Here is a 26,085-nt window from a genome sequence, read left to right as displayed (position 1 = left end):
TTAACTTAAGTCAGTTATAATTCTATGTAAGTACAACATCAAAATATATTTAACACACCTAAAATAAAAGTGAAATTATTGACTCATTAATGTGTTAATCTAATTAGCCAATCCTGCCAAGACAACTAGCTGAAGTACAAAGTGAGCATCAGAATGGGGAAGAAATGTGATTTAACTGGTGTGGGATGGTAGCATTTCAGAAACTGACCAAAATCTTAGAGGAATGTTTCCAACATCATGTTGAGTCTGTGCCACAAAGATTTAAGACAGTTTTGAAGATAAAAAGAGGTTCCAACCTAACAAAGCGGTCGCTCAATGTAGATTTTAGACAAATGATGAGACACATAGGCTTTAAAATAAATTATATAAAGTAAAATACTTCTATCAAACACACAAAACAAGCATAAGTCAATTAAAAACTGAAGCAACACAGCAAACAAATTTTAAAAAGGAAAAAAAAATGATGTTATGGCATAACCTAAACCTCTCTTTCAGTAGGCTCTTCACTATAAAACACTATAATCTGAGAAAAGAATCAGCTTTTCCTTTTCCTACGGTTTAAACACTCTATTAAACTCCAATAAAGCTCAATTAATGCTGTTTGCCTTCTTCCTCGAGCCTCCTGGAGAGACTTTTGATTGGCTGCCAGTGACATCATCTGTACGCGCGGACCGGAGGCCGTTGAAGCGACAACCGCTCCCCCTCCCCTCTCAGCCAGCCACAGAGAGAGGCAAGCAGCTCGTCCAAATCCCTCCCACCGCAGGGCCGGCCCTGGATGTACGAGGAGGATCAGATGTAATATTAATGAAGTCGCGCATTGGCTCGTACTCGCGTCATTCCCACTGCGCGACTTCTGTAGGCTGGCAGACTTCCTTCAATATTATTTCTGGACAGCAGGGTAAAAGTACTAAAAAATGTTGCCCAGCCACAACACTGGGACGGACTGAATGGAGGCCACGTTGTCGGGGAGCGGAGATAATAAATCCGTCTACGGTCAACCGCGACACTCACCGGTAAGCAGAAACGCAGAGCAAGTTTGGGAATCAGTGGCACAAGTTGTTCTTGAAATGCACGGTCATAGAGATTTCACGCGATTCCATAATTAATGAAGCAGAATATTCAATTGCTGGAACCATTTTGAGTATATATATCTATCTATATATATATATATATGTAGTGTATGTGTGTGTGTGTGTGTGTGTGTGTGTGTGTGTATTATAAATTCTCTCTTATTTTATAAGCCCCGCAGGCTTAATGGGCTTCAGTCCTGACAAATGCGGCAAAGTTACAATCTGTACCTTATTTTTCTTTATTTTTATTTTTTTGTTTAAATCAGTCATCCCGTATTAATCTTTTTAGAAATTATTCACGGCGGTGGTGTGAAATTGGATTTCCTTCAGTCTGCAGCTCATCTGATCAGTTAGTCTCCTCCTGAAAGCCATATCACATTCTCGGCACGTTCTCATGCCGGTTTTTTCAATGAATTTGGCCATGAATGATTTCTGCTTTTGCTGAACCTGCACCGTGCATAAAGGATGGCAGCGGCCGGGACAGGCAAAGCTCGGCGGGTGTCTTTACATAATATGCCAAGATGACATGCTTTTAAAATGCTCAGGCTTCTGATCCAAAGGAAATGCCACCCTTCTTTTTTGGTACCCCGTCTTTCCATTTGGGTGAGACAAAACTGCAGCGTAGCATTGATGCAGTATTTTATCTTTTTTTCTTCTTCTTTCTCTCTTTACCTCTTCCTGTTTTTGAATCAGCCACACCAGAGTTGGGATGAAAAATTAAGCATCACTCACGTGTGTGCGGTGTCTGGGGGATGATTCATATTAATTACACCCAACAGTGATTCAGTTACAGGAGAGTCTTGATGATTTAACTGTTTATTATTAGTGGCCGGTCTGTCACACCTAAATTTTCCCACCAACTTGGGTGTCGCCCTGCAGGTGTTGACATTACTAATATTTGGCTTCTGCAGCCGTTTCCTAGTTTGCATGGTGTTCAGACAGACGAGGGGACGTCTTCTCGCAGCCGGGATTAATTCAAAAACTTATCCTTTCCACAGAGCGACTTGTTGAGTTCTCCGTGAAAGTCCAGTCCTCGGTCTCCCCATGCCTCCATCTCCCCTCGACGACAGAATTGTGGTGGCGCTGCCAAGGCCAATCCGACCTCAGGAACTCCAACTACGCCTGGACACCAGCTACCTGGACTCCATCACCACCAGCAGCATCGACAAGACCGTAATCAGCACCACCGTGGTGAAGATCCGGGCGACGGCCAATCTTGTAACGTATATGCCCTCATCCAAGGGCTCCACGCGCTCATTGTCGTGTGGATGCAGCAGTGCCAGCTGCTGCTCTGTCACAACCTATGAGAAGGACAGCCAGAGCCTCAGCCACAGCCAGGTGAGCGCCAGTAGCCCCAATCTCAGCTACGCCGGGCCCCCTACCCCAATGGTCAGTAGCCATGAAGCATTAAGTGCCCCCAGTCTCGCCCCTGGCACACCGAAGGCCCTAGCCACCGTGAGGGTCATCCACCCCAATGAGCTGGCCAAGCGGATAACCTGCTGTCCCATGGGTCACCCTGTGGGGCCCGTGCCGGTCATCATTGACTGCCGGCCCTTCATGGAGTACAACAAGAGCCACATCCGGGGGGCCGTGCACATCAACTGCTCTGACAAGATCAGCCGGAGACGGCTGCAGCAGGGCAAGATCACTGTGCTGGACCTCATTTCCTGCCGTGAGGGCAAGGACTCTTTTAAGGGCATCTTCTCTAAAGAGATTGTGGTTTATGATGAGAGCACCACAGACCCGAACCGGCTGACATCCACTCAGCCTCTACATGTGGTCCTGGAATCACTGAGGAGGGAGGGCAAGGACCCAATCATCCTCAAAGGTAACACTTGAAGTAGAAGCATCAAAGTGGGAGATAAGTGAAAAACAAGCAACTAATGAGGGCTTTCATTTACAAAAAGGGGGTAGAAACCGCAATTTCATGGGGTTTAGCCTGACTTTGGAGGGACTCTGTAGCAAGTGTCTGATTTAATCAGCGCTAGAAGCTTAGTCGCAATATAAACTAACATGAAACAAATGTGGTAGAATAATAGTGTGTTTAAAGCCTCCTAAACGTTTGTCTTTATTGTTCGGGCCAGCTGATTTTCTTTCTTTCTTTTTGCCTGTCACCACAGCGTTTTAGTTTTATCACCCAGTGAGCTGTGGACTTAAGCCTCACAGCAGTTATAACACCACAGATAACAGCTTCTGCATCCACTGCCTGCATCGCGCTCATGCATAAACATATGCACACGCTCTTTAAGAGCTTTCTATATGACTCGCTCTCACCTTTTTTTTCCCCTTTTATTTTATTTTTCTGTTTTTTGCAGAGAGCTAGAAGCAGCTGTTATTAAATAAGGCAGCCTGGTGAGATAGCAGTCCCTGGGTCATTGCCATGTTTTCTATCTTTGGTTGGTGTGTTTGAAGCTGGAGAAGTATGTCGTATTTGGTGGGTTTGGGGGTTGGGCTGCGAGTGTTCCTGTATGCCTCCCAGTCACAGCCTAGCCGTAAGATCACAGCACCTTGATCTCGTCTCTTCTCGTCTGTTGCTTTCACTTGTTCCTCCGGTCCTCCTGTGTACTTTGATAGACGAGGCTTCTCCTCAGTCTCTCATCCTGCACGTGTGTCTGTCTGAAGCTGCCTCAGTGGGAGGAACAGGCAGACTGTCTTGCTCTTTCTTCCTCTGGTTTAATTCTTGCAAAATGCGAGCATCCTCTCTGCTAAAGGGGATCAAATAGCACAGGCTCACTTTCCTCTACTTTTATCAGCATCGGCGATGGCTAGTTTCTGCCTTCTCGTCACATGTGCATTCTTGCCTGGAGCCTTTATTCCATTCAGCATACATGCATGTTTTATATTATGTAATATTTCACTAAAAACCGTGAACATTTTTTTTGTTGCTGTAAGGACTTTGCTGCTGTAATGTGCAGCCATCATTATTCTTTACTTCCTTAAATTATTTGTAGAAATGTGTTATTTCAGGCAGCAGTAAAAATAACACATCTGGAACATACTTGTGCAAATGCTGTTGAATAATTTAGCCAGAGTCTGTTATTTTAGAGCTACCAAACATGTCTCCATCATGATTTATTGTAAATATGGCCACGGTGTGTGTCTCTACTTCACTGGAAACACAAGATCTTCTGTCCCCTGCCCCGCTGCAGCTAAAAGCAGATATAGGTTACACCTAATCCGTCAGAATTGCCATAAACAGCATGTCAGTAGTGTTGGAGGGTTTAGGGTAAGGGCTGGAAAAAAGCAGGTCTGTGGTGCGAGAGGCCTTGCGAGGCAGAAGCGGTAGCTTCTGAACAGGAACTGAGCCAGTGGCTTATGAAAGTGATCGAGACACTTCTCGTGTTTTTCACTTTTGTCAGTTTTAGTCGCAGATAATGACAGACAGTCACACTTGGCAGACTTCATCTCACGGCACCGTGCTTCTTCTGGGGGTTCTGCTGTTCTCGGTTTACTATGAAAGCTGAATTTGAGAATAAAAATATGCTTATTCAGTTTGAGCCAGAACTAATTTGCATTGTTCACATTCTCATTTGCATTGTGCGGCTAGCTAAATTTGTTTTTCCCAAATATAGATTAAAATGGCAGATATTTGCTTGTTACTAATGTTTAATGGAGTAATAATAGAGTCACAACAAATTGCAATAGAGGCAGCTTTTATTTACAGCTAAATATTTTGCTTTTGTGTGCAAAGGAATGTGTATATCGCCCAATGTTTTAGAGCCTTTGTTGAATTTTTGCTCTAAAACTGGGAAAGCGACTCTGAAACGCTGTCATCTGCACATTAATACCCCTGTTTTAGTGTTAATTTTGGTCTATACCAACTCGTGATGGATAGCTTTCCCTTTAACCTTCCCTAATGCTTCCGTAATGTGGCTTTATTTTGACGTTTAACTGAAATCAGCTTCCCAATAAGGTTACTCAAAAGAACGCTGTTATTATAATAATAATGAGTTACCTCTGCGCAGTAGAGGTAAAAGTAAATGGTCAGATTACAGGTTGGAATTTTTCAAATTTAGGTAAAGCGCTTTACTAGTCCCTAAGGACCCCAAAGCGCTTTACACATCCAGTCATCCACCCATTCACACACACACTGGTGATGGTAAGCTACATGTAGCCACAGCCACCCTGGGGCGCACTGACAGAGGCAAGGCTGCCGAACACTGGCGCCACCGAGCCCTCTGACCACCACCAGTAGGCAACGGGTGAAGTGTCTTGCCCAAGGACACAACGACCGAGACTGTCCAAGCCGGGGCTCGAACCGGCAACCTTCCAATTGCAAGGCGAACTCCCAACTCTTGAGCCACGATCGCCCATTTATGATACACAGCCATTATATATATATATACACCCTGCTAGTACTGGGCTGGACCTCCTTTTTGCCTTCAGGACTGCCGTCATTCTTCATGGCATAGATTTGACAATGTGATGGAAATGCTCCTCAGAGATTTTGGTCCATATTGACATGACAGCATCACACAGTTGATGTAGATTTGTTGCACATCCATGGTGTGACTCTCATGTTCTAGTACCTCACAAATGTGCTCTACTGGCTTTAGATCCAATGACTGTGCAGGTCTTTTGAATACAGTGAACTCATTGTCATGTTTAAAAAAACAGTTTGACATGATTTTAGCTTTGTGACATGGCGCGTTATAATGCTGGAAGCAGCCATCAGAAGATGGTCCTTAAGGGACATGGTCAACAACTCACAGTAGTATTTTAGGATGTGGTATTTAAATGATGCTCACTTAGAGCTAAGGGGCCCAAAGTGTGTCAAGAACATATCCATCATGATATTACACAGCAATCGCCAGCCTGAACCATTGATACGAGGCAGGAAGGATCCATGCCATCATGTTGTTTATGCCAAACTCTCGGCATGCCATCTGAATGCCGCAGCAGAAATCAACACTCATCAGACCAGTCAGTGTTTTTTTCCAATCATCTGTTCGATTTTGGGAGCCCATGGAAATTGTACTCTCAGTTTCCTGTTTGTAGCTGGAAACAGGAGTGGCACCTGGTGTGGTCTTCTGCTGCTGTTTGCATACTTCAAGGTTTGACATGCTGTGCATTCGGAGAGGGTGTTCGTCATACCTCAGTTGTAACAAAGGGGTATTTCATTCATTTTTGCCTGTTGCAGTACGGTCTTTCTTCTTCTGGCATCAACAAGGCATTTTCAGTCAGAGAGATACCGCTCACTGGATATTGTCTGTTTTTCATACCATTCTCTGTAAACCAGAGAGATAGTTGTCGGAAAATCAAAGTAAATCAGCAGCTTGTGAAACACTCACTTCTGGCACCAATAACCATGCCTCGTGCAGAGTCACTTAAATCACCTTTCCTTTCCATTCTGATGCTCAGTCTTCATGCTTCAGTGCATTTAGCAGCTAAGGGATAACTCCTTCATGAGCTGGTGGAGACCAAAAGGAGAGCTAAAAGTAGAACAGGGCTTATATTCTTGAGAATGTTTAAATGATAAAGTTTGCTTGATATAAATATGTGTTTAGTCTTTCTGTTGAGAGATAATAATCAGTGAGAGGAAAAAATGTCCTAATAGTTTTATTTCTTTAGGCAAGGTTTTTCTAAATGGCTATAAAATACAGATACAATATAGCTTTAAAAAAAATAATTGTAAAATATTGTGATTTCTCTAATCTATATAACAAGAGTTGTACACCCGATACAAGTGCTTTACCTGCACCGCTGAAAAAGCCCATAAAAACATTAACATCATGAATATTATTCATCTTATTATTAAAATTGGTCACTCTTTTGGGCATTTTCTAAAAAAAAATCTGGAAATGAACTCCATTTCAGTGGAAATTCCCCAAGGTGTTTGAGCGTTGAGCTTGTTGTTGCAGGTCCTGTGAACACTTCCCCTTCTTATATTTACCACAGTGTAATTACTACCATGATAATGAGGGCTTGGCGACTATCATACCACGTTTAGGGTGATGTCTTTGTTTAACAGTGGGGCTGCTTCACGATGGAAACCGACAGTTGACAGGAGTGTCACCTGCTCTCCACCACAGGGGAAGTTGTATGGTTGTGCGATGACCTCACATGGCATTATGTCAGCTCTTGCACTGTGAACAATACATGAACTGATACTTGGACCCCTCCCCAGAGCTCCAGTGCTGAAGGGAACCTTTGGCTGATGGTATCACTGGTGCAAACAGGTGCAAACCGGTTATTTGGAGAAGTGAAGTGAAAGTGAATAGTGTATTTAAAACTCAGTGCACCTATTTACCTTCACATTAACAGGTAAACAGATGCGCCTGTGTGTACATGAGCTAGTGGAAAATGTCCTGCAGGCAACTTTGGGTCTGGTTTTCAAAGCAAGTTCACTTGGCCAATGGCTTCCTATTATCTAAATGCAGCATTCAAATTAGAACCAAATATAACAGTGGCGTCTGGGGTTTGTAATGTTTTCAGGGCTTCAGAGCTTTTATCTGCTTTTATCAGATGTGTATGCAAAGCTTGGTTGTCCTGCTTAGCTGTTTCGTGTTTCATGTGGTGGTCAGACATATAAGCATGTTTATTTTTAGCAAAACTGCGCTCCTGTGGGAATTGAGCCTTTAACCCGTGCCATGTCATCTTCATGCTCTATCTGCTGACACCAAAAGGGTCCAGTCTGGATTTAGAAAAAACAAACTGAAGAAAAAAGTGTTGTTTGAGAGTTTAACTCATTTTTTTGAAGCATTAAACCCGCCCTACATCAGCCTTTCTCTCTCCATTCACAGGAGGCCTTAGCAGCTTCAGGCAGAGCCATGAAAACCTGTGTGAGCACTCGCTGCACCTTCACGAAGGCTTGGACACGGGCGCAGCTGCTGGCCTGACGGGGGCTCTACCTCACTCCCTGCCCTCCACCCCGGACATAGAGAACGCAGAGCTGACGCCAATCCTGCCCTTCCTCTACCTGGGGAACGAGCACGACGCTCAGGACATCAAACTGCTGCAGCGCTTGAACATCGGCTACATCCTAAATGTAACCACCCACCTGCCGCTCTACCACTATGACACGGGCCTCTTTGTCTACAAGCGCCTGCCTGCCACCGACAGCAACAAGCAGAACCTGCGGCAGTACTTTGAGGAGGCGTTTGAATTCATTGGTATGAAAATCACCTCTTAGCGTCACAGTACACATTTGGACTCAAGCTCGGCCATCTCACTGGGAAGCTGGCGTATTTAAAAAGTCACATGACATAAAACTTTCACTGCTGGTTGCACAGAGCTGTCAGCAGTTAAACAAACAAAAATGTTGGTTCATAAACTGTCTACATTACAAGAGCTCACATTGTGTCATGTGAGGTTATCGCGCATAGTATAAAAATAATCTGTATGTAATGAGTACTTCCTTTTGTGTGTTTTCTTGTAAATCTTCTCGTGACTCACACTTATTTCTTTAAATTCTCGTGCAGGAACCGCTTGGTTAAAAAAGGAAAGGTCATGAATCATCCCTCTGACACTGGAATAGTTGGTTTAGAGCAGCTCGCTCTCACGTCCTTTGAATGCATTCATTTTATTTTCTGAAGGTTATAGACAAAACCTCAGAAATTCGGCATTGTTAGACGGATTCAAAAGAGTTTTTGTTTAGTCTTGGGTTGAAGTATTTGTAAAAAGGATGAACTCATTCACCTTTTTTCTCTCCCTTATCTTATTATACATACTCCAGTCCCCTCCACGCAATTAAAAATGTTAATGTTAGGAACACAAAGGGATATTTTATGTAAGGAAACAATAGTGCTGTTTTTTTCTCATATGGATGACTAAAGTTTGTTTAAACTGGATGGCTCACATAGTCTGAGCTGATCTATTGAAATTTCTTTGCTGCCTGAAGGGAGGAAGGTCCTAGATCTAACTCACAATCAAAAACTCCACTTAGCTGAACTGAAGGTTTCAAAAGAGCTCCATGTCCTGGCATGTTGGATCCAGTGAATTCGATCTGTAGTTGATGTGCTGCTGTAATGCAGTATTAACTCTTTCCTCATAAAGACGACATTTGACGACCTGCCCCGTACCCCTAATGACGAGTTTTTAAACCTCTGTATATATCAATAAAGATGAGGTTTGATGACCATTAGAGTAGATTCAGGGTCTTTCCAAGGGTAGCTGCATAGACAGAGGCCATCCTCAGTAACTTCTTATGCAAATCTAGTCATTTTGTTCTCTAATAAGGCCTGAAACATGACAGAAACCCCTCAGTTCAGAAAAGAGCCTTAAAGGTAGCTCCTAGTAGCATTTCACGGTGTAAAGACTGAAGTAGATAAAAACAAAACCTTATAATCTAAAGTTCAGAAAGGTTTACTCTCTGAACACCTGAAGGCACAAAGGAAGGTTCATTATCCAATCATGTGTGATGACTGGACTTCCTCATGGGCTAACTGTTTCCATGTTCTTTCTGCAGAGGAAGCACACCAATCGGGTATGGGCCTCCTGATCCACTGCCAGGCAGGCGTGTCTCGTTCAGCCACCATTGTGATCGCCTACCTGATGAAGCACACCTGGATGACCATGACGGACGCCTACAAGTTTGTCAAAACCAGGAGGCCCATCATCTCCCCGAACCTTAACTTCATGGGCCAGCTGCTGGAGTTTGAGGACGACCTCAACAGTGGAATAACGCCACGAATCCTCACGCCAAAGTTGATTGGTGTGGAAACCGTCGTCTAGATTAACCTCTCGACCACTCCCCCTCCAATGCTCGCACTTGTACCAAGTCTCCATCTGCCAGCGGAGACTGGCTGATCTGAGCCAATTTGGAGTGTGAGAGTCGCCGAATTTTTCTTGACTCTTGAGAATGCCAAAGCTCTGGGTCAGTGGCGAAGAGAAATGCCAAAAATCCCCACTGTTTGGACCTGGCTGAAGTCCCAGAGGAGAGAGCTAGAAAGACAGGAAGCGGTCGGTGGCGAGCTTTCCACTTGTGACTGCAGAGGAGCTTAAATGACGGAGAAGGAAATCTGTTTGGAAAAGAGATTCTGTGCGCTTAGGGGTAGATATTGACAGAAGAAACTCTTAAAGCTCACACTGTGGCACACAGTTTATGTTTGCAGACTCAGGCGGGGTTGGCCACGGCAGTGCCTGTCCAAAAAAAACAAACAAAAAAAACAAATAAAGACTTGTTTGGTGTGTTAATGTTGTTTTATTTTTATACAGGGGTTTATGGGGGTGACCATGACAAGCCCACAGCGGCTTACTGTGCAATAATTTCAGAGTGGAATGCAACTGAGACCTTGATCTTATGTGTATATATCGGACTTGATAATACAAAAATATTTCCAGCTCTTTGCTGAACAACGGTTTTGATGTTAATGTAAATTACTGTTGTTCAGTTCAATGTGCATAAGTATGCTGTATTTTAGGCAGAGGTAGGAGATGGGGGGTGGGGTGGGGGGCTTATGGGGGTTTTCGTCCGCTGAAACAAAATTCATACTGAGTGCGTTTTCTTCACTATCTTCATTTCCCATTCCTGCATCTACATATGCATATCTTTTAGCAATATACATAGTAATAGACAGCCATATGAGCTTTTCTTTTCTGTTTTTTTTTAATGCATGGCTGCTGGCAGTTGAAGGAACACTTTGAAATTACAGTGAATATTGTCAAACAGGGCTACTGGAGTTGTTTAATGTAACACAATGGAGGAATATCACTGCCTGCTTCTGTCGCCTAGTCATTTTTTTCGCTCCAGTTCATCCGTGAGCCTGCTCTGTTGTACTGTTAAGTCCCCGTTGTGGCCTCATCTTATGTTCTTGTCAGTGCCCTATATTTTGAGCTATGGTTCAGCCGATTCTAAGGTAGCAAAGTTAAGTTGAGGTACAAAAAAAAACCATGCACTCGTGGGTTACAGTTTAATGTGACAGTGAGGGTGGTGGTGTGGTAGCAGCGTGACCATCGTCTAATCTCGTGCAACTCCCTGTCACGAAGCTACAGTTAAGTGAGCTCTTCTTCCTTGCATAGGCAAGCGCTGCTGTCACGTGCTGCTCTAGTGCCTCTATCAATGCCTTAATTCATGCGTCACCAGTGGGCCTGCGCATGGCACTCTTAACATGTACGCACGAATGCAGAACACGCAGAGGTCAAATGTTAGCTCCCAGGCAAAACTGCCCCGCTCCTTTGTCTCAGCTCTTTTCAGACACGAGAGACTTCACGTTGCCTTGCTAACCTGTATAAATGATGGCATTCTGTCATTCGGATAACATCTTTAAATTAATGCTTCTCACCGCTTCATGCAGACATGGCCAAAGAGAGTGAAGAAGATCACACTGATCACGTCTTTCATGTGTGGCGGGTATGGTTCTCATTGAGTTATTAATCGAGAGATGGCACACTTTTGAACGTCTCGTCGCCATTGCCACCAAGAGCAGGGTCTCTATCACTCTGCGCGTCTGTGTGTGTGCTGCAGGGTGCTGCTGAGAGTGCTGCGCCCCGTCCCTGCCACAGGCTCAGAGAAGGAGATCTCTCTCTCTGTCTTTCATTGAGAAGAGCAAATGCATCATAGAGGAATGTTTTAATTACATCCGTTAATTAGATGCTGAGTTGGTGAGATAAAATGTTATTTCCATTTTTCTGACATTCGGGGCATTCTCTGGTGAGCTGAGGCAGCTCGCAAAGTTGCACGAGAAACACGCCTGTCTGTTAGGACGCATGCAAGACTGTTGCAAAGCGGTCAGATTAATAGAAACGTGAGTGTCTGAAAGGAGCTACGTAGACATCACTCTTCTAAGATTGTTTCTGCCATTCTTAATCAACGTGCGGACGTTTAGGAAGAAACCCCTGGAGGTTAAAATGCTCTTTGTGCGAGTCCAACCAAGTGGTGGCATTTGAAAGGAAATCTAATTGTAAATGAGCTCGGCACGATTATATGCACTTCCTGCTTCACTAATATACTCACCCCTGACCCATAAAACAAATATATTAAGACTCTACTTGGTAGACTTCGCTCTCATCCATGTTGTAGATTGCTGCGTTGCCGCTGCACGTGCTGAATTTTGCATTCATCCTAATTTGTCTTGGCGCATTCGATTGTCTCACCTGTTGAGTGCTCATAGTAAAAAAGGAAGCATTTACCTACCCAGGTGGGATGAGCTGCGGTTTAAGCCTTTCCACTCATAGAACCGATCAGTCACTAAAGACCTCGTCTAGAGCTAAATGTGTGCACAGCCATAAAATATTCAGCAGATCAACACTGTTGGAAAATTTAAAATTTCCTTTTCAAACAAAGAAAAATTGCCTTGTTATCGCGTGGAAACCATGCGTCTTTGACCTAATTGGTTTAGATTTGATAAACCCAAGGGCTTTCAAAGTTTTCCCAGTACATAAAAGAGCATGTAATCTTTCAACTGAAGTTAAAACAAACAGCCAGTGATTTATGCCTTCTTCCCGAGCTGATTTGAAGCAGCTTCCTTACAAATTACGGTCCCAGTTCTCTTTATAGTCATAATGTTCTTCTGGTTTCTGTTCAGCTCTCCACTGTCTGCATGAAATAAAAGGCATGCAAAGAAGCACAGGGCTAAGTATCAGTGTCGAAAAAACATCTACTTCGCAGTCCACTGTAAGCAAATTATATCTTAAAACCAAACCCGAAAGGTTTTTTTTCATTGTTGTTTATTCAGTTTTGAAGAAAAAGTTCAGTCGGTAAGATTGAGACGTTTTCATAGCAAAGTGAATACGCATACAGTGTACTCAGTAAGGCTTTACAAACCAACATTCACGACAATAAGCTTGAAAAAAAAATCCCTCATGTGAAACTTCATGCTATGCAAAACGAACGAATATATAACGGGCTGTTTTCAGCTATTGTTTGATAGTTTCGAGGTCTCTGTGAACATTTCGAGCATGAATAACAAGTTTGCAGCCTCAAAAAGTGAGATTTGTGTGATTCACCGACAAAGAAGTTTAAAAAAAAATGTCTGTCCTATGTATTTTTTTGTTGTTGTTGCTGTTGTCACTGGTGTCTACTGGTGCTTTACAATATCTGATTATGATGAAAAGGTATAATAATAATAACCATTTACCACACGTTTGTAGATGTGCATTTATATTTGGTGACTACCATTTGCCAATAAAAAGAGAAAAGAAATAAAAAGAAAAAAGAGAGAGCTTATTATCTGAGCCATTGTTGTAAAGGAAAAGTATACCTTTTCATCCCATTTGCTGATTCTTACAATCGCAGAGGCACATGGCTCTTTTTTTTTTGTTTAAATGTAACGATCTATTTGACTGAATAATGTAACCGTCATACTGTACATTGCTCTCCGATCGGAAACGAAGCATGCTGTGTGCTCCTGGTCTGTGAGGGACACTCGCAGTCATTATGGTGCTGTCTGTTTTTTCTCACATTGCTCTTTCTGTAGAGGTCATCGCCAGACTGACAGCTCCGAAAAGGCATTTGGGTCTGTTCCCTTTTATTCGGAAATATGGTTCTGTATTAGAACAATATCAAGCTGTCACGTTTGATGTGCACTCTTTACGACTAGACTTGTTTAAGAGTCTCTGCTTTGGGCTCAGGCTCCGGTGACAATGGGCTTCACTCTACAAGTCTCTATATCTTTCTTTGTGTCTATAGTAAACACTCAAATATATACAGTATATAAATATATATCTATTTTCTTTGTATGCATATATTCATTACTATTTTTGCACTGACCTATGGACAGATGGATTTATTTTTTCCACAAAGGGTGCTATTATAACGGAGGCCTTCTCCCACACCTTTTTGCATGACTTGCTCAAAATTCCTCGACTGGTCTGTCATCTCTCCTACTCTCCTCCTACTACTCCTTGAACTGTTGCAATTGAAGCACTGTAATTTTGTAATCCCTACTCGTGAGCTTTGAAATAAACAGGGAGGCTTGAAATTTTGTTTGGTGTACTGGATGTTTTTCTCCTTACCGTCTCAACAGTTCTTCAGCCACTTAAGATGAAAGACAGCCAGTTTCTAATATATTTTACTGGCATTTAAATTAATTTGTTATTAAATCTGTGACAGATGTTTCATGTTGCATTTAAAGCTATTTATATGAAAAAATGGTCACATTTCTGTGTAATATTTGACTTGCCTGACACTCCCCTCAGCTAGATGAGGACTTTTAGCATTTTGCAGCTGACTGTTTTGGTTTTATGGCCCACAGCTTTGCTGTTTTTGATGCAGTTTTCTCATTTACGACCGCAGCAGGCAGATATTTTGATGCCAAGTTTCAGACTGAGAGACCAGTTGAATTGGCTAATGTTCATAACTATCTGCGAGTTGTATAGACATCCAGCTGCTTGCTCTATTGATTACTTACACTCACAGGCCACTTTGTGAACAAAACATTTAACTGGTCATTAACACAAATATCGAATGAGCCAATTACATCGCTGCAACCCAATACTCTGAGGCAAATGGACATGGTCAGGATGACCTGCTGAAGTTCAAACTGAGCATCAGAATGAGGAAGAAAGGTGATTTAAATGACTGTGAATGTGGCATGGTTGTCGGTGCCAGATGGGCTGGTCCAACTCTAATTGGTTCAAAAAAACTGAACAACAGAAGAAAAAATAGTGCCTTATCCTGGTCTTAGTCTTTATTTTTGCTCCCAGCTTCACGTAACAATACGAAGGCATCGATCCATCCTGGCTCGTCTCAACTGTTCAGGCTGGTAGTGGAGGTGTAACAGTGTGGGAGATCTTTTCCGCGCACATTTTTACTTAGTGCTACAACCTACCTGAGTATTGTTGCTGACCATGTCCATCCCTTTATGACCACAGTGTATCCATTTTCTGATGGCTGCTTCATGCAAGATATCACGCCATGGCACAAAGCTGAAATCACCTCAAACTGTTTTTTTGACCATGAATGATGAAGTTAATGAGTTCACTTCACTGAAATGGCCTCAAAAGTCACCAGATCTCACTTCAATAGAGAACCTGTAGGATGTGGTGGAATGGGAAATTCACATCATTGATGTGTAGCCAGCAAATCTGCAGCAACTGTGCGATGTTATTGTGTCAGTATTGACCTCCAGCACCTGTGCCCCCAAGGCAAAAAGAGTCCCACCTGATACTAGCAAAGTGTACCTAATAAAGTGTCCAGAAAGTGTATTTAAATGTAAATGTTGTGTCTACAACTCCAAAGCGACCACAAAAAAAAAATGCAAGTTTAATAATTATTGAGAACTAAAAAGCACAAAAGAAATAAATCATAATTTTTGGACAAGAGAAAAGAGAAAAAGAAGTCTTGACGGGAGACGCTGTCTTGACATCTGAGCACCCAGAGGAATACACAGCAAGAGTTGTGAATTATCTGCGCTCCCTTCCATTGAACCATGTGTCACATAGCTACAGGAGTTATGAGCCTAAATTTACTCCAACTTTACAGGCGGCTTCTGCCTCATGGCTAGTGGGGAATGGGGGTCAAGATCTCTCCATAGGAACAAGAACAAAAATAGTTTTTAGTGTTGTTTCTAATTACGAACGATGAGTGCCACGACTCATTAATCCTTTCCTATCAGCACTGGGCCGGCTGGCAGCACCAGAATAGCCCTGATCTTTGTGCTGCTGCACGCCGCTCTCCAGTGAGCCCTGCATGGACGTATTAGGCAAAGGGGGCCTGAGAGGAGGACCTACCTTTCCTGTACACACACACATACACAGGTGCACACACACATACATTCATACACGCACAGTCAAGTGTGTGCATACTTCCCAGTCAGAGGAGAAGGTGACATAATCCAGAGAGGAACTCCAACCCTGAGGACGGCTGCGCTGGTTACAATCAAAACTGTTTCCTTTGTTGTACTTGGGTGACGTCTCACCTAAATGACACTGCAGCAGCACTCTGCTGAGACCTTGTGAATAAAATGCTGCCGGTCAGCAAACTTTATTATAAACTACACTAAATGTACAATATGGATTTGAGCTAATGGGCAGGCAAAAGGATTGCATAAAGTATGAAAGAATGGTGAACAGCTTGATTCTCCTAAAAATAACTGTACTTAAGGATTTATTTGGTGTATTAATTTGATACTGTGACCAGGTTTTCTCCTTTCAGTGACTCTAAAGTCTGCAAAAACAGTCATGAAATATGATAGAATTCTTGGCTGAACTTCCCACTGCTAACGTCCACTAGAACCGCTGTGTCTTCCTCCCCTCACCCGCAACTGTCACTGCAGATAGCCCCCCTGCTTAAGCCTGGTTGTGCAGGAGGTTTCTTCCTGTTAAAAGGGCGTTTTCCCTTCCCACTGTCGTCAAAGTGCCTGCTCAAAGGGGGTCATCTGATTGATGAGGTTTTCTCTGTTTTCTCTTTACCTTACAATATAAAGCATCTTGAGGCAACTGCTGTTGTGATTTGGCGCTATGTGAATACAATTGATTTGAATTGAAATGAATTGAAAATGAGTGATCTTGTTGCCTTTGAAATTGGTGCTTTGAAGACAGGGACCAGATCGAGACCGCTCGCAGTCGGCTCCTGTCTTTAAAGCAACTTTGGTGATAAAACAGCAGTAATATGGAATCAGTATGCTGTCAGTTTGTGGTCAAGTTGGGAAGCGTGATGAAACAAACTCGAGAGAATCATATATTCCTCCACAAATGAGGCAGGTTTGCTTTAATACAGAATATAACCAGAATGCAACCAGTTGAACGAAAAGCTTTCTGGAAATGAATGTGTCGCAGACGAGTTGCTCTCTGATTCCAGTGTGTAGGCTGCTGCAACTACTGCAAATGCAATCACCAGGAAACCAGAGAGGTTTAGGAGGTTGCCCCCCCCCCCCTTAGAATGACTTTGCCATTAGAATGCAAATTTACTTCTTCATTTCAATCCCTCAAACCTTACTTGCACAAACACTTGATGAGGAAATCTTCTGCAGCTGTGTCCTGAAGGGCATTAGCCACCGTTTAAAGAAACAAAGCCTCACAATGTGAACAGTGTACACCATTCTGAGGTATCAACACCAGAGCCACAATAGCAGAAGGAACAATTCCTCAGCTGCACACACAGCAAAGCAGTCTTACCTTTTCTGCCATCTATACAGGCAAACATTTGTTGACTCACTGTTTTCGCTGACTCACTCAGGCCAAAAAACCAAAATGCTTTTTTTTAGTAGAATAGGCATGGATTTTATCCCTGTCTGCACAGAATACCTTATTAAGACTGATTTATTTGGTTCCTGATTAGTGGTTTTGTGCAGGATAATTATTGAGTTTTGTAGCTTGATTATCTTTTAACAGATTCACATTAATGTTTTCTACTGTTCAGTCTTTATGCTGAACCAAGCTAGACAGCAGTTAAAATTTACAGTGCAGACATGAGAGTGGTATCAAGCTTTTCAGATATCTCCATAAACAAGTAAATGAGCAGATTTTTTGAACATGTGAATTATTCATTTACAGCCTTTAATATGCATTTCTCCCCCTCAGGCTCTGCTCATGAGTGCTTTAAGGATGTTTTTTTTAGAGTTGCCATGTCTATGTCCACATAGATTTGTACACCGGTGCACATTTGTAATAGTTTGGGTTACAATATTTCGTGAAAATGAAATGAAATCCTCTTTTAGAAAACAGTGGGCTTTCATAATGTTCATAAAGAAGTGTGCAAAACATCAAAAACCATCTCCTGTATCTAAATCTGAGCAGTTGGCAGGTCATTGTTTTGGAATTAGATGTTCAACGATCACTTATGGATGTAAAGTTTTGGTGTCTGCAAACTTTTGGCAGCACAGCGTATATATATTTATACCTGTGATGTAGATTAGTCTGGACGAGCTGTCCCACTCACTGTGATGTACTTCTGCTGTAAATGAGTTCTGGCCTCCGATTCTCTGCAGTCAGCTCTTAGTTGGTGAGTATGAATTATCCTCCTGCATCACAAACAGAGACACAAACAGGAGTGTGAGACGGGGAGACAAACGGGGTCGGCGAGGGCCAGAGAGAGATAAAATGCGAGAGAAGGGGTCATGGCTCATTTCCACCCCTGTGCACCAGGGAGCTTACAGAGAGGGTCTCCAGGTATGACACAAGTGCCATATTGATGTCTCTGCAAATAAGCAAATGCAAATATGCCACCTGGAGTGGAGCCAAAGACGGGAAAGGACAAGGAGCTCGGAGAGTGAACATAAACAAAGAAAAATGTTATTCTGCAAAGATCAAATTGATATCAAACAACACTGCCGGCTCTGCAGTGGGAAGAGATAAATACGCTGTCATCTGGAGCTGCTGAGTCCACAGCTTTGCAGAGCGAAGAGCGGCGGAGGTTCATTATCGCTTGTGGCACGTGTCGGACATTTGAAGTGTCATGTGTTGCTACACAGCCACAAACTGACCACTACACAAGAAACAGGCTCAGTGTGGTGACACCATATGTCACGCTGTCTCTGCGTGAAGCTGCTGTGGCCATGTTTGGAGTGTATCTGGTGGCTTGAGGCTCCTCCCCCAGCAGAGTGACACTTTATCGGAAAATAACACATTGTATTCATGCATGTATTGATTCACAGCACTGTATTTGGTCTAGTTTGCCTCATGATTCATATACACACACACTGTCATGCAATAATCGTCAATAGACACGCAACAGCTGTCAGTTTTGAACCATTCCTATCTTACTTTTAGTGCTTTTAATACATTTTATATAGAAAACCCAGCCATGGGGGCATGAGCCAGTGTACCTCTGCTGCTGTTGCCATGCCAAAAAGTGATGATCTGTCAAAAATGTGTTTTTTTTATGCCCAATTTTCTTTTCTTATATTGGTAAATAGCCTGTAGTAAACAGGCTATGAAAGGATTATATATAAAATTATATGTAAAATAAAGAAATGACCTAACTATCGTTATGACTCTTCATTATTCCACTCAATCCAGTCCTTTTTGGCCAGTTAAAATAACGTTATAGAATTGTTACGTTATAATTTCTTCCTCCTTTTGGTCAGATCTCGCTTGAAAAAGACTTCTTTAATCTCAATGATAGTTCTGATCCAAATTGAAAAAATGGATTTATAAAACTAACTTTGCCAGAAACTGATTGGTTTAAAATGACTTGATATTATTCATGAGAGACATGTTTAAGAGGTTATAGTTCAACTGGTCATTTACAGCAGCTTAAATACAAGAATCCTGGCACGATGCTGGTCCCAAGCCCTGGTAAACAGGGTGGGTTGTGTCAGGAAGAGCATCTGGTATAAATCAGACATAAAGGTCATCAAAAATGAAATTTCCATACAGGATCGGTTGAAGTTAACAATGACTTTATCCAAAATAATATACAGTGGAGAAGAGAGGTCAGGAAGAAGGTGTGGCAGGGTTGAGTAGGTGTAGATAAGTGCCAGGGGTGATTTGTGACAGAAGGATGGCAAGAAACGGAACGTTTATAAGATAGATAGTGAGACCTGGTATGATGTATGGTTTGGAGACAAAAAGGCAGGAGGCTGACCTGGAAGTGGAAATTTTCTTTGGGAGTGACCAGAATGGACAAGATTAGAAATGAGTACATCAGAAGGAGAACTCAGGCTGAGCAGTGTGAAGACAAAGTTAGAGAGGCAAAGCTGAGATGGCTTGAACATGTGTAGAAGAGGGATCGTGGATATATTGGGCACAGGATGTTGAATATGGAGCTGCCAGGCAGGAGGAAAAGAAGAAGACCTCAGAGAAGATTCATGCTGTAGTGAAGGAGGATGATGGGGATAAGGGGAGGTAGAGGCAGATGATCTGCTGTGGTGATCCCATAAGTGAGCAGCCAAGAGCAGAAGAAACAGGAGAATACATTTTATGGAAATGATTTATCATTTTAAAATATAATAAGGTTAAGACAGAAATTACAATAGAGACACAGCATGACTGAGGTGGCTGACTCACAGTCATGTAGACTTATCAGTTTCAGTAAACATATACATCAAAGCCTCCCCTGACTTGTTGAGTTGGAAAATCTGACCAATGACAGTCGGTAACTTGTCATTTAGATAAAAACAACTGAGATTAACTTGTCACACATGGCCATGAGGTAAAGTGCATTTAATTAACACCATTACATAATCTTGTTATCTTTAATTGATGCACATTTTGCATTGTTTCAGTGCTTGCATGCGTTATTCCCCATAGTATATCGCACAAAATCATGGCTCTGGTAATCATTCTTGTCATGAGTCCACCACACTGTGCACGTTACACTTCATTGGTTTAGAGCTGGTTTTAAAACAGCAGCCATTCTGTTCTGAATCTGTTTTTCTAAATTGTTTTGTCGTTATTTTTTTATTTTTTGCAGGATATTTCTCAACTTGAGATAAGTAGAAATTATTCTTTTATCATCATAATTTTATCAACTGCAGCTCAACCACTTCCTAGGAGTGAGTAAGAGTCCACACACCATCATTTCCTGATGATGCTGGTGCATGCAGTATGTTGTAGTTGGCTATTTTAATGGCAGTATCAACAACTATACGAATTTTAATCTAGGCATGCGTGGTGACAGGTGCTCAGATTCCCACTAATTATCATGATGTCCCTTCCTTAGATTGACATTTTTGAGTGATATCAGTGCTTTTTGACTTTTCCCTTAAAAATGAAGCTATTACAACTCACTGTTGTGTTCAAGAAACCGGTTTGAGATGAACATGCTTTCATGTCGTTTACGCCAAATTCTGAGCCTACTGAAAGCGGCAGCAGAAATGAAAAGTCATCAGATGAGGAAATGTTTGTCCACTGTTGGTGAAACCAACACTGTTCTTATCGGACAGAAATAGCAACTGCTGTAGCCCATCCCCTTTAAGATTCAACATGTTGGAACTTCACACCTTGGTTGCAAGAAGCTGTTATCAGTTTAAAGCAGTCTGGCCGTTCTCCTCTGACCATTATATTCAGCCAGAGAACTGTTGCTTACTGGCCATTTTCTCTTTTCTTCTGATAATTATCTGTAAACCCTAGAGAGAGAGTGGCTGAGTGGGAAAATCCCAGCAGATCAGCAGTTTTTATATACTTAGACCACCCTGCCTGATACCAACCACCTTTAAATCACTTTTCTTCTTCATTCTGATGCTCCGTTTGAACTTCAGCAGGTCGTCTCGATGATGGCTACATGCCTAAATGCTTTGTGTCGCTACGGTATGTGACTGGGTGATTAGACATTTGTAACAAGGAGCTGAACAGATGTACCTAACAAAGTGGCCAATGAGCGTAGATATGTTTATTTAGATGATCAATTCAATTCAATTTTATTTATACAGCACCAAATCACAACAACAGTCATCTCAAGGTGCTTTATATTGTAAGGTAAGACCCTACAATAATATATACAGAGTAAAACCCAACAATCATATGTCCCCCTATGAGCAAGCACTTTGGTGACAGAGATATTAACAAAAATAATAAATTAATGGTTTAAAATTGCAGCTTTTAGTTATTTCAAATACTTCAGGTAATGCAATAAAGAGGTCTGTAGCTGGTGGGCAACCCCCTGCTTATTTACTTATTTCCAAAGTAAAGCTCAGCATGAACATTCTGCGTTAAACTGTTATGTGAGTGATGTCATCTAAGACAAAGTGACAGGGCTGAAAAAAAAAGCAGAAGAAAAAAAAGGGAACATTGTGCCATCATTTATTTAATTTTAAGAATGATACTGCAGATGAGAGGAGGAAAACCGTGACCTCACATCGGGATTTGGAATTGTTGAACTGCGGTTGTAAACAATGTGGAATTCGACTGAAACCAAACAATAGCGGTGTGTGGGATGGCTGTTGCCTCACAACGTAATGAGTTCACAAACACATGCTTTTCTTGCTGGTGTGCTTCATAATGAGTCCTCATTTTCTCCGGATTACAACAGAAGGCCGCAAAAGTGGTTTTCTGGAGAGTACAACTCCTGTAAATCCTGTCAAATCTTTTCTTTTTTATTATTTGTATTGTGTTGTAACAATTTACTCATCCAGTTTTTGTAACTGTTCAAATATAAGGCTGGTAAAACAGCAGCGAGAGAAGCTTTATCCTGAATTAAAGCAGTGTGGGGAAATTCATTCAATCGCTCACTTCCTTTTTGAGTACAGTCAATTTTAAATAATGTAAATGAAATTTGGATTGCAAAAATAGCCTCTCAGAAGCACTATTGGACTATTTTGTTGCACTGATAATACCAGGATGACTGTAACATAAAGCAGAGCGAGCCCCAAAATCTAAAGCAGGAAATGTGCGTGGCGTTTGCAGCTGTGTTATCACTTCTTTCTACATGGCCACTCTTCTCTTGTGCCCGCTTTAGATGCGATATGTCAGCGGGCACACACATGAAGAGCAGCGGCTCGAGGGGGAATGACCAAAAGTGCAATTTCACCACATTATTAATAGAGCATGAGCTTTACACATGAAAAACCAGGCAACCGCTGACACCCTGATCTATTTTCATTGACCAAAATGAAGCAACTTCCTAAATTACAGATGAGATACGTTTTTTTTAATAGTTAAGTATGTTTTATTAAAACAAGCCCTCAGGATTAAGTGATTTTTTATTATGTAAAATAGAAACTTAAACCCAAACCTATATATTCAATGTAATTTCTGCTCCAACTAAACCCAGTGCAAGTCTGAACCTTCCCTATCTCTGCTGTAAGCATCTTGAAAGCTGTCTGGTCCTGCTCTGTGGCCCTCCTCTCCCCTTACCACCATAGAGAGAAAGCATCCCCCTCTCCTACCTCCCTCCTTCCTCCTCCTCATCTTTCCTTCTACTTTTTACCCTGGGAAACCCCCCGCCACAGTCTTCATGACACATTCAACCCACCTATTATGTTGCAATGTGGGGGGCCCAGGAAGCCAAAACAGTAATTTAGACCCCTATTTTACTGGAGCACTTATCTTCTAAGTGCTCAGAGACGCATTGTTGTGATGTTGACGACTTTTGACTCATGTTCGAGGCTCACATTTGAGCTTGTGCTACCGCTGAAAGTGATTTTATTGCACAGTTGTCTAGAGAATGAATATCTGGAGAGCTTAAGATTTGAACTATACTTTACAGGTGTTACTTAAACGCAACCTTTTGGTTTTTAAGACACACAAATGTACGTTGGAATTTTTTCCAGAAAGTTTCCTTTGTCTTGTTTCTTCCTGTATGGAGGCTTTTGCTCCATAATTACACTCATGACGATGATATCAGTCGAATTACCAACTTTCCATTTGGTGGTCTGGGCTCCAAAATTACTAATTAAATATGCCTTTGGTGTAAAAATGGGACCAAAATTCCAACACAGGAGGTCTGTATTTCTCCATTTTCATGACCTTTGAGTGCTTTTTTATTCCCACGAGGTGTTATTTTTAACTTAACCTTTAAAAACATACATAATTTCCCCAAGCATGTGGAAGTCAAATCTTTCGCGCACTGACAAAATTCAGCCCATTGTTCGCAGAGCAACCAGAGGCAGCAAGCTCAAGAATCTGAGTATTAATAGAGTGTGACCTTTCGGTACTCACGCACGGGCAAATACACACACCGAATATCTCATAACAACTCGTAGTAACTCAGCAGGTTCTGTTTGCAGACAGTGAGCTAAGGTGCAAAGTTGAGCTTGTTTTAGTATCCTTGACTTTCTCAGCCATGCAGGTTTCATATGCGGCGAGTGTAACTCAATAGGTCCATCAATTACCTCTGTTTCCTAGGTGCCTTCACAAACAACAGCTGCAGAGTTTAATAAACTAGCCATGCAATTCAATCACATGGGATAAAATATCACGAAGCCTGAAAAGCAGCAGGATGATGAAAGTAGGGCCGTCTTGTTGTCGTCGCTCCTGTCTATCTGTCTGGCTATCTGCGATCCAGATTTGTGCCCTTTCAGAAGTGCCGTACTTACAGGAAATTCATCATTCATTGGCTCTTTCGATCGAGGCCACTTCTGATTTTGAAGTGACACGGTATGTTGCTTGGCATCGAGGCACGCTGTCGCTGGATTAAGTTGCATCAGGCTTCATTTTTGGTTATGGGACAGAGGTACATTTTTTCCATGGTAACTGGAAACTCATTCATAGCCCCGTCCTTGAATAGAGCTCCTCTCTTCTTTTAGATCGAAGTAACTGGTTCAGACACGTGCGCCCGCTCAGCTCTCTATTTACTTTATTTGCGCAGCTAAAAAGAATATAAATACAAGATTAAAAAAGACAAAGCAAAACCGAGGTGAAAAGGAGGAGAGGAGGGCTTGGTGGGGGCAAAGAAATAGGAAAACATGAATGCAAAAAGAAACCATAAAGAGCAATAATAATAACTGTATATGTGCCAGTGTGCAGGGGCCGCAGTCAAACGAGGTCACAGCGATTTCCTTATATAATGAAGGGGACAGGAAGCAGAGGGTGTTTCCAAAACACTTCCAGACATGGTGCAGACGATCACACTGTATATCTACAGCTAAACTTAGGCAGTGATGTAGCAGATTAGATTCCTATTTTACACCATGACTGAAACCAGACTAAACTTGTACTTGAAACGTCATTTTTACACGTTGTTTTTTTTTGTCAGATTTAGTGATGAACTATAAAAGTGCTTCAGCATGAAAAGACCCCACCAAAACATGTTTGTTTAGCGCAGCTGAAAGTGCTTCACACATGACTGACAAGCTGATAATGGGAAAATTAAAAGCAGATGAAGGTCACCTTAAAGGGAGAGGAGATAAAACAGCGTGATTTAGACAGATGATCTGATTGGCTACATCAAGTCCCAGCATAGGCCAGTAATAATAATAATAATAACAAGAGAAGGATAATAATGATTATTTTGAAAACTGCTCCACTACAGTCCAAGAATAAAGAGACAAAGCTGGAAAAAGGCCCACCTTAGAGCTTGACAACATCAAATATTATTCTGGTCCATCTGCGGGGCTTCGGCTGTAACGTGTAATTAGCAATGATATTTACACTGAATGCATCATGGAGCATATTTTCACCTCCTAATTTTTGCTGTTGACCCACAAACAGCTGGATGAGCTCTAACTACTGCTTCAAGTGTGCACTGAGAAAAGTAAAGAGTGCATCTAGGTTACTGTGTGTGGCTGTTTTACAGAGGACATACTCGGCTGCAACTTGGGAGGTACGTGAAAGTGAATGTTAGTCCAACTCTAAGCTCTTCCCAACTTTCCCAACCTGCCTGTGGCTCCCTGCTCCAAGCCCAGTCATCCCCTCAGAGGACTGAAGTCATCAAAGGCACAAATCTTTGTTTAGTTTTTATGAAATTACATTTGTTAAGCGTTATTTTAGGCTACAAATATGGTGTGCCAGCTATGATTTAGCAGCGGGCTGGTGTATGCAGTGTGTATGTTCTCTGTAATTAAGGAGCATTTAACTCGGAGCAATGTTTTTTTCCAAGACATTGAAGCTCTGTGGCTCCAGAAGCTTTATCAGACTTGTAACTTGACTTGTAGGTAAGATGAGCACGTTGGCGTTCGGTGTTTTCACTGGACTTGTTGGTAATAGGGAAAATATAGATTATATTACCGCATTAATCAAACTTGTGACTCAGCGGGGAGAACATATATGATCATTAGACTGAGTCACATGGGAGGAAATAAGAAGAGCGCTGATTCTAACAGCTGCACTGGTTTATAGTGAAAGATGGACAGGCTTGACACAGATGAGAAGACAAAGTGGAGGGGGCAGGAGACAGCAGCACTGAGCAACGTCAGACTATCTCGATCCTGTGTCTCACACGCCTTCTAAGCGGAACTCTTTTACATCAGCAACACGAGAGAAACACAATGACAACATAAATACACATGAGCCATATGCTGTTTATGGAGACATCATACAGTGCTCCATGATGTCTCCATGAACATCCATTCAAAAAAGTCTGCAGGAACTAGTCTTTAAGGGATGCTTACACTGAGTAACTTTGAGCAGTCTTTTATTCCTTTAGGTTCTCTTTTTTGTTCTGATGGAAACATCAGTGGAGCTGAATCAGGACTTTTATAAATAGCCCAAACTGTGATAACATAACAGAGCTCCTCAGTGGGGCTGCTGAAGCTCCCTGCAGCCAAACTCTGTGCTGTACAGACATGAGAGAGGAGACTGCTGCACTCTGGTGGAC

The 26,085-nt window shown here is 42.1% G+C and overlaps 1 protein-coding gene across 1 annotated transcript; it reads left to right on the top strand.

Moving 5' to 3' along the window:
- Nucleotides 1-678: 678 nt before the first annotated feature.
- Nucleotides 679-10,205, top strand: dusp10 (dual specificity phosphatase 10). The gene is made up of 4 exons (XM_085432109.1): nucleotides 679-1,013; nucleotides 2,069-2,898; nucleotides 7,814-8,182; nucleotides 9,478-10,205. The coding sequence occupies exons 2-4, from the start codon at nucleotides 2,115-2,117 to the stop codon at nucleotides 9,741-9,743; spliced, it is 1,419 nt and encodes a 472-aa protein (XP_085288235.1). The 5' UTR covers nucleotides 679-1,013; nucleotides 2,069-2,114; the 3' UTR covers nucleotides 9,744-10,205.
- The last annotated feature ends 15,880 nt before the right edge of the window (nucleotides 10,206-26,085 follow it).

This window comes from Copadichromis virginalis, linkage group LG15, assembly GCF_057382275.1.
Source record: "Copadichromis virginalis isolate Kocher_CV1m ecotype Utaka linkage group LG15, C_Virginalis_male_GT1.1, whole genome shotgun sequence".
Taxonomy (NCBI): Eukaryota; Metazoa; Chordata; class Actinopteri; order Cichliformes; family Cichlidae; genus Copadichromis; species Copadichromis virginalis.
Note: the sequence above shows the minus strand (reverse complement) of the source record. Positions and strands in the feature narration are given on the sequence as shown.

What these genes read in the sequence shown, in the direction of transcription:
- dusp10 (XM_085432109.1), top strand. Translation starts at nt 2,115, where the DNA reads ATGCCTCCATCTCCCCTCGACGACAGAATTGTGGTGGCGCTGCCAAGG. An exon ending in GGACCCAATCATCCTCAAAG is followed by an intron (nt 2,899 to 7,813) that starts GTAACACTTGAA and finishes CTCCATTCACAG; the next exon opens with GAGGCCTTAGCAGCTTCAGG. An exon ending in GGAGGCGTTTGAATTCATTG is followed by an intron (nt 8,183 to 9,477) that starts GTATGAAAATCA and finishes TTCTTTCTGCAG; the next exon opens with AGGAAGCACACCAATCGGGT.